Genomic DNA, 13,214 nt, shown 5'->3' on the forward strand with positions numbered 1-13,214 from the left:
TTCGTGTTTTTCCAGCTTTGCTGTGATTATTATTTATTACAATAAATCAGTTTACATCTGGCTCCTGTCCCGTGTCTGCATCTGGGTCCTCCTCCTTCGACTCCATTGCTACAACCCTGACAATTGCATGATAACATCTATCAGGAATGGGCAGGCAGGAACAACTGGAATAACTCTCTTTCATATAACATATATATGGCTAATAGCAGATCTGAAGTGCTGATTTATTTGAATGTGAATTGCACTATGCAATATCTTTGTTTCGTACATTTACAAATTAGCAAATAGTATTGGAAAACTAAAATGCATATTTTAAAATCATTAATCCATTGTCTATAAAAAAATATATATTTTTAAGTTGCTGAGACAACACTTAGTAAAGGGATTTTCAGGTTTATTGACTCCAGCCAACTCACTGTGTGGTCGGGTTGACAATACCTTCATTCATTGGCAGGTGGTAATTTGTTGAACTGTGTACTTATTTTGATTAATGCAACAAAAAGTCTAAGTCAGGGTTTTTACCTGTTCTGCTTAAATAGTGTGGAGCCCATATGTAAAAATGTATGCATAAAAAAGCAGATTCTTGAATTACCGCAAAAACAAAAGAGGAAATTGAACACATTTTTCCCTCTGAAACCTCTCTTTAGAGAGTTATTCAGACCATGTGTGTCTCAATCTTCACTGGACTCCCGTTAAATTTTAATAAGCAATAAGTTAAAGTTCTCTCAATCTGTTCGTTATGTTAATAGGCTGCATGATTTGAGATTCAATTTAAGCTTTGAATAATGTCTTCAAACTTGTATGATGATATATTAAGACCCTGAAGTTATTAATTCTGTTTTCATACATGAGTACAGTGAATTAGGGACTGTGCAAAAGGGTTTTGGTTAGGCTAGCACAGTTATCTGTCTCCTATATGAACTTTTGTATAAGATGGTGACATTTTTATACAGTGACTCAAGCTTCACTGATATTTGCAAATACTCACATCTAATTTTCCAATCCATTTGTTTGAAATCACAGACTTAATGGGAATTATTCAATTATTCTAACACTACTCTTTCTGCTCTTTGTGTCAGCGGATGGATATGAGCACGGCAGAGATGGAACGGACTCACAATACAAAGGGGTACGATGATATATTTTTCAATAATCTTCTTTAATCTAATCTTGCAGAAATACCTGAAACAAGCATGAACCCTTTTTCAATACAAAAGGCAAACAAAGTTGAATAAATAGCAAAACAAACAGGGTGAGAAACCACATTATTACCAAAACATGCTCAATAAACACAAAAGGGATCTTTTTTAGCCCTAACCATGTCATTTCGGTTCATAGCAGTAACCAAGATCAATTCTGAGCAAACCAGAGAACTGTGTTGCTTAAATCTAACAAAGTAATTGGGGTGCCTTTACGTAATTAAGAGCAAGTGAAACAATGAATGAAAACAAAAGAATGAATAATAAAAATATGGACAGATAAAAGAGCAAGTTAGATCAACTACTGAGCCACTGAGCTGTGTTACGTCTCAACACTCTGTTGCATTGGTCACACAGCATCCCACAAAGTACTCAAACCAAGAAGTACGCTTCAGTTGTCTTAACTTGGTGTATGCATTAGAATGTAACCACCGTGAAACAGAAATTAACATTGTATTGCTCAGGCTTCTCTCCTTTCTTGTCCCAACCAAAGCTTTGTCTCCTTATTTATTCTGCTGCTCGTTCCAACACTGCAGATCACAATGCACGCTGTGTCTTCCCAGCTTATAGAAAAAGGCATAGATAATATTGTTTAATGTTGTGTTTTCAATAGAGCTGTCAAAACGCGTTAATAACAAGTTAACGGAAACTCCTCTTAACGCCACTAATTTATTTGACACAAGATTAACGTGGGCACATTATACAAATCTGACCGTTGGTCTGCTTTGTAGTTTGACAAATCAGGAAGGGTTTTGGCCTAATCTTGCGGATGGTGAGCTGAATTGGATAAAGAATCTTTTGAATAACAAGTTGGTTTTCAAAACTCTGCCAGATGGTTCTCTCGACAGAACCAAAGTTATCCGCCGTTACTGTCAATGTGAACTGAGTTATCACCGGTGTATGTCGAGACTTAAATATCACTTGCTTGAAACACAAGGCTGATGCAAATATCCCCACTCCCTCTCACCAAAGGCAGACCTTGCTTAGAAGTTTGCGACCTGGACAACTCCACCTAAGGCAAGGTTAGACACAGTTACAACGTGTGAAATCGTTTTTTAAGGTGTGAATGTGACACATAGGAAAGAATGTCAGATTCAGGTCAATATGCTGTTCTGTTGTTGCTTGATGGATGAAGAATGCTCTGGACAGTATGTATGAGGACAATTTGTTTTGGGTTGTTAATGTAAATATAAAATGGATTTGCATAAAGAACTCATATTTGTCTGCTACCATTTTGACAAGTGTATGAAAACATATTTATTTAAGGTGCATTTAGAACATATTAAAATATATAATCAAAACAAATATTTTGTGATTAATCACAAATTAACTATGGACGATCTATGGATTCATCACGATTAAATATGTCAATCGATTGACAGCCTTAGTTTTCAAACATGAATAATTATTTCTTAAGCACAACTTTAAGTTAACAGATTTTACTTAGATTTTACGTGTTCACCTCAAAGGTTCCGTGAAATCTCAAAAATACCACCATCTTACATTTTTCGGGGTTATTTTTAAGAAGTATTTGCTGACAATGTCTGAGAATGCTAGGATGAGTATTTTGGTGCTCTGGTGAATAAAGATATCTGAGAGATACCAATGACTGACAGAGCTGGCAGTATTTGATACTTTGGTCTTGAGTATGGGCTGACAAAGTTACCTTAATTGAAAACATGTTCTATTTCCTTATTCTTAGTGCTTTCACAGATATTCTTACTTTTGCTTTTAGTCTGTTTGTTTTGGGCAAGAGAGGCTACTTGATTAGGGCACTAAAAATAAATGACACGTGAAAAACATGGCTTGGGCATCTCAAGGAAAATGAAAGTGTAACACAATTTATTCTCTCTTCTGAATGAATCAGTTGTTATTTGTCATCCTGATAACATACTTACTGTAAAAAGAGAAGAGGCCTGCTGTGTTCTGCATTACCATGATATGTGGATCCACTACAAAAAGTGGTGTTAATAAATTATGCTAATTTTCTTTATTTCTTTGAGACCAAGCTGATTTTTTACAAACAGATGAAGGTGAAGTAGAACATGCAATTATTCCCAATATGTGGAATTTGTTTGCTTGTTCATCCCATTGGATGCTTTTTGCATGGATTTTGAAGGTATTTTTAAACGGGGTCCACTTGAAATTCATTCAAAACAAGACTACTAATGTTTATATCGCAGTCTCTGTGTTATGTAGAAGCTAAGTTTTATTAATTTAAATCAGCGTTGTGTCAGAAATGGCAGGGATCCTGGGCTCTGCTGGCTGGTTTACTGATTCAGACTTCATTTATGGCCAAGTACTGTTTGCTGCAGTCTTTCAATTCAATTCAATTCAGTTTTATTTCTATAGCGCCAAATTACAACAATTGTCATCTCAAGGCACTTAAATAATATAGTCCAGTTTAAGCCAATGGGAATTCCATTCATTGTAAACATAATCCAATGAAATCCAGTTAATTAATTTCAAAATAATCCAATTCATTCATATAGAGCCAATTCAAAAAATAATATCCTAGCCAAGGAAACCAACAGATTGCACCGAAACTTGTTTTCAGTCCAATTTCCTGTCCTGAGTGTGCATGTGGCGACTGTGGAGAGGAACGACTCCCTTTTAACAGGAAGAAACCTCTGGCAGAACCAGACTCAGAAAGGGTTTGAGAAGACAGAATAGAGGGAAAAGAGGGGGGAAAAACACCATAACACCATTCAAAGGATACCTGTTAGAACAGGGAAACACAAGTTAATAACCACAATAATGTCACATGTACATAATATCATTTGAGAAATTAAACAGGGGTAAAAAGAGAGCAAAGTGAGGAAACGTGTGACAGATGAGGTCCCCCAGCAGTCTCAGCCTATAGCAGCTTAACTATGGGATGTTTTAGGATTACCTGGGCCATCCCTAACTATAAGCTTTATCAAAAAGGAAAATTTTAAGCCTAATCTTAAAAATGGAAAGAGTGTCTGCTTCTCGGACATTTACTGGAAGCTTATTCCACAAGAGAGGGACCTGATAACTGAAGGCTTTGCCTCCCATTCTACTTTTAGAAACTCTGGGAACAACAAGTAAACCTGCAGTTTGGGAGTGAAGTGCTCTGTTAGGAAAATACCATACAATAAGATCTTTAAGATATGATGGAGCTCGGTCATTAAGAGCTTTATATGTGAGGAGAAGAATCTTAAATTATATTCTGAATTTAACAGGCAGCCAATGAAGAGAAGCTAAAAATGGAGAAACATCATCTCTTCTGTTAGTTCTCATCAGAACTGCAGCATTTTGGATCAGCTGGAGCCTTTTCAAAGAATATGTGGGACAGCCCAATAATAAGGAATTACAGTAGTCCAATCTTGAAGTAACAAATGCATGAACTAGTTTCTCTGCATCACCCTGAGACAGGATGTTCCTGATTTTAGCATTATTACGAAAGTGAAAGAAGGCAGTCCTATAAACCAGTTTTATGTGTGCGTCAAATGATAAATTCTGGTCAAAAATAACTCCAAGGTTTCTCACTGTAGAACTAGAAGCCAAGGAAATACCATCTAGAGTAACTATATAACTATAGACAATTTATCCCTGAAGCGCTCAGGTCCAAAGAGAACAACTTCAGTTTTGTCTGAATTTCGAAGCAGATAGTTCTGAGTCATCCAGGTCTTTATGTCTTTAAGACAGGCCTGTAGTCTGACCAACCTATTGGTTTCATCTGGTTTCATAGATAAGTACAGCTGAGTATCATCAGCATAACTATGGAAATTTATGCTATGCTGTCTAATAATGTTACCTAATGGAAGCATGTACAAAGTAAAAAGAATTGGTTCAAGCACAGAACCCTGAGGAACTCCATGACTTCAATGTGTGAGAGGGATTCTTCATTTACAAGAACAAACTGGAATCTATCAGATAAATATGACTTAATGCAGTTCCTTTAATCCCAATAACATGTTCAAGTCTCTGTAACAGAATGCTGTGATCGATCGTATCAAATGCAGCACTGAGATCCAACAGGACAAGCACAGAAACAAGTCCACTATCAGAGGCTAAGAGGAGATCATTGGGAACTTTCACCAGTGCTGTTTCTGTGCTATGATGCACTCTGAATCCTCACTGAAACTCTTCAAACATATTATTTCTATGTAAATAATCACAAAGTTGAACTGCAACTATTTTTTCAAGAACTTTAGACAAAAAAGGGAGATTGGATATAGGTTGATAATTAGCCAACACTTCTGAATCAAGAGTAGGTTTTTTAAGTAAAGGTTTAAGTACAGCAACCTTAAAAGTCTGAGGTACATAGCCTGTCAACAAAGACTGATTGATCAAATCCAATATGGATGTGTCAATTAAGGGGAAAACCTCCTTGAACAGTCTGGTTGGGATTGGGTCTAAAATACAAGTTGATGGTTTAGAAGAAACTATTGCTGTTGTTAGCTCAGAGAGATCAACTGGGCAGAAGCTGTCGAAATACAAATCAGGTTCTAAAGACAATTCTAAAGCTGCTCTACTTGATGATACATCAGTGATGATAGATGGGAGGATCCATTAATCTTCTCTCTGATAGAAACAACTTTATTGATAAAGAATCTCATGAAATCCTCACTGCTGAGAGTTAAAGGAATACATGGCTCAACAGAGCTCGGACTCTTTGTCAGCCTGGCAACAGTGCTGAAAAGAAACCTGGGTTTGTTCTTATTCTCTTCTATCAATAATGAATAATACGCAGGTTTAGCTTTACGAAGGGCTTTCTTATACGTTATTAAACTATCTTTCCAGACTAATTGAGACTCTTCTAAATTAGAGGAATGCCACTGTCTCTCCAGCTTTCTTGCAGTCTGCGTTAAAGCACGCAGCTGTGAATTATACCAATTACCAATACCAATTATATTATATCCTTCTTTTAGACAGAGTACCCTCTTCTGACCTAGACAGTTTAGTATAGTGAGCCATTTCAGAATAAACTGACTCCTGATAGGAATGATCTCTGACATTTCTTCCATTAAAAATAAGTTACAATGCAACTAGGATAGTTTCTGGAAGTTGTAGGATCATCCTCACTGATATTTATCTACATGGGTGCTGTGTCATTGCACAGCTTGTTATGAAAGCAGACCCTTTCTTCCTTGTCCATGTAGCCAAGTAGCATAGGCAATGTTTTCCAACCACCATTTTATGCCAAGCTCTCATGTATTAACATTTCACGAGTCAAAGCATATTATTTTTTTTTTATTTTTAGATATACCAGTTATCATTGAAGAAAATACTCACAGTTTATGTTTATGCATTTGGCAGACGCTTTTATCCAAAGCAACTTACAGGTAGGCAGGTAGGGTAAGGGGTCTTGCCTTACGTCCCCCGACTGGAGGTAGTACCTTCCATGCAGGGGATTTAAACTCAGGTCACCTACATGAAAGGTGGCAATCTTACCACTACACTATCCACATGTTGATCCTCAAACACTCATCTAACCATCTGACTTGGAATATTTTGTTTCTTGATTTAAAATGCGTAAAAACACATTATCTAACCACTGACTAGCATCATCATTGATATTGGCACATATACCAGTGCCATATTTTTTCATATACAATAATACTGTATATTGATATTGTTTTGCTTGTGTTTTACTAAAAGCATGAAGATGGTGAGAGGAGAGTTTGAGGGGTCTGTCATAATCATGGTAAGAGTTCGCTAAACTTGCCACCAAGATGGCAGCTGCCAGTCTCTTTTCATTCATTATTGATTGTTAGTTAAAAAAACCCAAACACTATTGTGTATTACGTGTAACTTTATCAAGTGTCATAATATTTATTATTCCCCATATGAGGGTTATAAACACAGTGCATATGCATTTTAGGACCCAACAAAAGACTTGAGACATGGCATGTTTGCTTGCTTTTACCAGCACCAAACTTTTTTTGTGCATTATTTTATGTGAATTCCTCTAATAAAATAAATAAAATTAGTGAAATTTGTTGTAATATTATATACAAAAGTACACTGATTTGCTTTACTTAAAAGAAAATATGAATGAAATTCTCAAAATATTTTTTTCTTCACGAACAGTTACAGTTAATCGTCATCTGCTGTCTCTCTATGAAGAAACTAGTGAGTCTTTTGAAGTGACAAAGGTTTTTCTTATTACTCTCTTATTCCTGTTGGTGATGGCGTTTCCCTTCCTGCACCTCCATAGATGAAAAAGACCAAAAGACGGTTAACTGTTGATCCCTGTGATTTCATACTGGGCTGTGACTACTCTCGCAACTCAAGACCACATGAGGATGAGGTAGAAGCTGGTCAACTAACAACCCAAATTTTCCTAAACCAAACTAATCTGTGTATCTTCATTACATACGAGAGGCCATTTTATTTATTTATGTCTCTGCTCTCTTTGTGTTTCACTATATGGGGAACGCCTCCTGCGTCACCTCATCAGAAGCTCAAATACTATTACGCCAGCACTGACTGGCACTAGTGATGTCTATGTCAGAAGGAGCCTGAACATAGGGATGACATAGTGTCAGTTGTCATTCAAAAACCGCTTCTCAGAAGCCTGGTGTCAACTTTACAGTTGGGTACTAAGCTAAACTGTCGACCGACTGGGTGTACAACTTGGTTCCCAGCAATACAGATGCTCACTAGCTCACAAAAAGAAGTAATGTTTCTACAACTATTAGCATTGCAAAGGAGCAATACTCTGATCATGGCAATATTTCCTCGAGTACAAGTAGCAACGCTTTCGTTTTGGACAGGTAGCAAAACACAAAATCTTCTCTCCTTGTCTTCCTTAAACCATGGCTACAACTATCATTCAAGCGTAGACAAGAAAAGTCCAAAAATTTGCCCTTGCAAAAATAACATTTCTGGCTGGGATACTCATCATGTGTGGACCGTGTGCCTGGGATTAGCCTATGCTCAGGCTACCCTAACCTGCATACGCATTACTGAATCCACTACACAGTTTTCACACATAAGCTGTTTCACCACAGGCTTGCCCACCAGGCTAACCTGTCAGGTTGGGACCTAGTAATGTACAAGGTGCCTGCACCACTCGGAGAAGAGGAAATGTTAGAGGGCTCAATCTCTACACTTGGTTGAGCTGGGCGGATGCAGACCTCTGGTCCATGGCTCCCTTGCACCCATTGCTTGAAGTAGATAATGTGGCAAAGGACTACAATGGGGGGTTGGAGGTGGACATGTTTGAGCACAGTTAGGCCAATGAAGAGGACAAGTCCATCCTCCATCTCTAATTCCCATAGGGCAGCAAAGCCCCCTGCAGTGGAGGAAGATAACGGGCCTGTACCACTATCTCCTCTGAACCTTGATATGCAGGATATGTTCAAGAGTGCAGCGGTGACAGAGGTTGTGAAATCCCGGTTTGATGACAATTAATTGCCAAAGGCAAAAGAGATGGGAAGCATGTGTTGCCTTCCCAGAGCTGCTCAACAAGATGGCAGTGACATGGAAAACCAAGTCATATTACAAGATATACCACATTGTGGGAAGCTCACTGTTGAATCATGAGGGGATGGAATCTCATGGCATCCACCAAATCTCATTTATAGAGAAGCTAATAAAGAGCCACCATTATCCAAAGCCCTTGCTGCATCCCCCATATCTAAGACAGACTGCTCCCAGTCAAGCCTCACTGACAAGTGCAACAAGCCAGCAGCCCTGTCAGCAAAAGCCCTCTATGCCTCTTCTATCTTGATGGCTTACAAAGCCAAATTAGAGGAGGATATAACAGCCACACCAGATACCACCTTGTTGCATTAAACCAGACTACGTTCTCCGTCCCCACTAAGTGGCCATACAAGCGACAGAGAGAGTGATGGGCCTCATAGTTCTTCAAGAAGTGGGCATACTGGGTTGGGCTCACTAACATCACAGTGAAGGAGAAGCTCCTCTACACTCCTGTTGTCCCCCATGGTCTCTTCAATGCAGTAGTCACCACCATGCAGAAGAGTTGTGAGGGGAAAAAAGGCACCGAAACTGCCTGCTGAGAGGTTTTCAACCTGTCACTGCAATTGTTCCACACCAGTCATCTGCACATCCTGTGTCTCACCTGGCTCCAACTTTCTGGATTCCCATTGTTCCAAAAGCTCAGTCAACTTCACAAGCCCCTGAAGGTCCCTAGAACCCATGGGCTAGGAAACAATCTCCCCAGGCCAGAGCTCAAATGGCTCTGCCTCCTCCCACTAACACCACTACTGGGAGGAAGAAAAAATGGCTAACCTAACTGAGGTGATCATGTGTTGGTGAGGTCAGACAACTCCACAGTTGTGGCCTACACCAACAAACAATGTACACCTGCAGTCTCTAAAAGCGAGTCATGTATCATAGGGTTCTTCAACCCTGGTCCTCAGGACCCACTGCCCTGCATGTTTTCGATGTTTCCCTCCTCCACCATACCTGATTGAAATTATCAGCTTGTCATCAAGCTCTGCAGTGGCCTAATAAGGAGCCATTCATTTGAATCAGGTGTGTTGGAGGAGGGTCAAAAACATGCAGGGCAGTGGGTCCCGAGGACCAGGGTTGAAGAACACTGATGTATCGGATTTCAGAATTATGGAAAATCTGTTATCCAGGCACAAGCCACTGTACACAAATTGGGGGCTACACATCAAGGTGGTGAAACTGATCTTGTTGAGGTTCAGTCAGGTAGCCATGGGAATGTATGCTTCAGTAGAGTGTTCTCACTACCCTATATTTTTCTAACTGTACAATCAAGGAGCCCTTCTGGGAGTGGATGCATTGACACACTAGTGGCCGAGTACCTTTCTCTAAGCCTTACCACCAGTGGCTCTCACCCCTCCACCACTCGCAAGAGTGAGGGAAGAGGGCCTGTCCGTGATCCTGATATGTCAGGGAAACATTTGTCGGTAAAGATCTTTGAGTTCCTGTCCAGGTTGCCATGGTAGTTACCTCTTCACTGGGACCTGGTGTATCAGGCTCGTGGGGAAATGTTTCACCCACATCCAGAGAGGATGGCTCTATGGGGCCTGGCCTGTAAGAGGCACAACTTGAATCAAGCTGGGCTCTCTGAGTAATATTGACACTATTCAGTACGCTATGGCACCTTCAACCAGGTATGTATGGTTCCAAATGTTTGAGAGGTTTCTCAAGAAATCATGTGCTGATCCTGTCATTTTTACAGGACCTCATTGAAAGATTTTCTCTACCATTAAGGTGTATCTGGTGGCTATCTCAGCCAAAACCTGTTACTGTGTTGTTTTAAGGGGGGTTATGTCATAAGTTGCCCACTTGGAGGGTGCTGGCTCCTTCGTGGGATCTTCTTACGACTCTCTCTTGTTCCCTCTTTGAACCTGTAGAACAGGTGGAGCTGAAATGATTTTCTTTAAAGATGGCCTTATTGGTAACTCAATCCTCAAGTGCCAGCTGGTGAGATCTGAGTATGTGCCCTGACTAACAGGGGCCTTTAGCCTCCTACTGGTTTGTGTGTGTATTCCACTCTGGGCTTAGAAACCTCATGGGCTCTCTTTGGGGGGGATATCTATCCAAGGTTTGAATGAAGCTGCTTTCTGGGCTTCACCTCATGCATTTGCTTGGTTTTACAAGCTGGAGTCCCTTCCTGACATAGACGTCACTGGTGCCAGCCATTCAGGGCTGGCAGAATGGTAATTGAGCATCTGATGAGATCACACAGGAGGCTTTCCCCATAGTAAGAGACTCAGTTTCTAACCCAATTACACTCAGTAATGCTCAAAGCACATTCTGTCTGACAGAACATACAGTACCTATCATGAGAGCTCACACTTGCAAACACTAAACTGGCAGAAAAACACCTGGTAGTTGTTTGATTGTTTATTTTTTATTTTCCACAAATAGTAACCATCACATATAGGAATGCCTAACTAGCCAGTGGTTTGTAGAAGATTCAAAATCTTGTTATAATTACTCTATCACACATAGGCTTGAATAACTCTGGGCTTTCCTGTTACTTCATTTCTCTGTGTTTTATTCAAGTTAAGGCGTTAAGAACTGTTATTTATATGGCTTTCAGTATTGTTTGTGTGCGTTTATTCATGCTACATTCAATAAAAAAATTGCATCTCTGAAAATAAAAAACCCACATGACAACAAAACATCAGTTGTGCTACTCTGGATCTAATGAAACTTTTAGTCTGAGATGATACTGTGAAATAACAATATGTAAATCTCACTAATACCTGAATGAGAGATTTTTAGCCCTAGTTGGCAACAAGTGACAACTTTTAGTTATGGCTGAGTATTGAATTATTCACCTCAGGCATCGAAATCTCAAGCACTGAAAAGTGTTTGGTGTTTTTCATGTCCCCTTTAGAAATAGACCTTAAAGATGTTGCTGTTATGTTAAAGATAATTATGGTTTGATGAGCAGAGGAGATGTTGCAGTGTTGGGTACAAATGCAATTCTAAATACCAATACGGCAAACTCTTGGCAATAATGTACAGACTGTAAGTCATTCAAATTTGAGCAAGAATAGTTAAACCAGCTTTACAGAATTTACACTAAATTATACCCCAATGTACTTTCTTGACTGTGTTTAGTTAAATCTTGTCATATTTTGTTATCGTTCACTAAATAAGTCTTATTTGATTTGCTTGTAAATTTGCAGATTATGCATAAGAGTATTTTTCAGAATTATCATTGACATGAAATGACTGGTCCGATAATTACAAAACTACAAGAGAATACAGTAAACAATTCTGGATATCATTTTATAATCTAATATGAATTTACATTGCTTGGAGTAACAGTAAGGTATCTAAATGTTGGAATTTTCCAATCTCAGTGTCTTCATTCACCATATTCCTCTGAATTCCTACTTGAGCTAGAAAAAAATTCTATCCTAAAGGGGTATTATTATTTTTAATTTTACTGTTCTCCATCCTCACATTCAGACCCAAGATGCACATGACATCGTGGACATAGATATCGGTGTGAGGGAGTCAATGTTTGCTGAGAGTGATCTGGATGACGTTTTTCACCAGATTGACCAAGAGCAGCGCAAACGTCTGGACCTGGAAATAGCCCCACAGCACGGTAGAGTCTCATCTCATCTAAGAATCTTGTGCCTGTAGATGAACTTGGCCTGATAATTTGGCTGTTTCCTTGGTTGACCTGTATGTTTCCCTTTTAAAGCCTTCCCATTGTTAGTAATTTCTCCAAATTTTAGACACAACTGACTGGAAACAACCAATATCTTTTGCCACACCCCTAGTTACGTTGTTCTGACTATCTTCTGGGAGAAGTTTCTAATCTTTTCCATTGTTTCAGCTGACAACTCTCTTGTTGGCACAATGTTTCCTGCCAATGCAGCCAGTTGTAACACCTCATTACACACTCTGAATTCTGCACTCACTTACATATTTAGACTTCAATTGAATAAAAAACAAACTGATTGACTCAATAACTTAATTTTTTTGTGGGTATTTTTTTTTACAATGCCAGAACTCAGAATTCAGCTGTTAACCAACATTATGCCATTTTTCTTTCTTAAAATTTTAAAAGAACTAAAACTGACCATTCTCAATGTTAAAAAGAAAAGATACAAAAGCCAGGTTTTGTGATAGTATTGGTATAAGTAAGTGTCCATGGCAGGGAATATGTGTGAGGGTTAGGTTAAGAGGGTTACTGATGCAGAGGTGTATATTGGAATTTAAGTGTGACATATGTTCCTGTCAAAATGAAGTCTTTTCCAGGGAGTTTTGTATCTGTTTCATTATCACAATACCAGATCTGTCTCTTATCGAAAATGTGTGGTGCACCATGTAATGGAGAATTAGACTATATCAATCACAGACTTCTGAACAACTGATAAGTTTAATTTGCTCAAATTTTCTAAAAAAGGGGTTTGTGTTATCATTGCAATTTGGTCAAAACACATATGGCTGCATTTTTCTATTAAATGTACGGTGCTGATTAAAAATGTGAATACGTTTGGTTGACTGCTGTTTTGAACGTCTGATTGGGTAGCAGCTCATGGATATTAAAATGTTGGGTTTGTTAGAGTTTTT

At 38.8% G+C, this 13,214-nt stretch overlaps 1 protein-coding gene across 1 annotated transcript in view; it reads left to right on the forward strand.

The window, feature by feature from the left end:
• mlphb (melanophilin b) overlaps positions 1-13,214 on the forward strand; it is a 69,152-nt gene that overhangs the window by 23,734 nt on the left and 32,204 nt on the right. The window contains exons 6-8 of the mRNA XM_072397620.1: positions 1,080-1,129; positions 7,387-7,479; positions 12,099-12,240. Coding sequence (XP_072253721.1) covers positions 1,080-1,129; positions 7,387-7,479; positions 12,099-12,240 — 285 coding nt within the window. The remainder of the gene's footprint in view (positions 1-1,079; positions 1,130-7,386; positions 7,480-12,098; positions 12,241-13,214) is intronic.

Source organism: Leuresthes tenuis, unplaced genomic scaffold, assembly GCF_036924035.1.
Source record: "Leuresthes tenuis unplaced genomic scaffold, fLeuTen1.0.hap1 SCAF_12, whole genome shotgun sequence".
Lineage (NCBI taxonomy): Eukaryota > Metazoa > Chordata > Actinopteri > Atheriniformes > Atherinopsidae > Leuresthes > Leuresthes tenuis.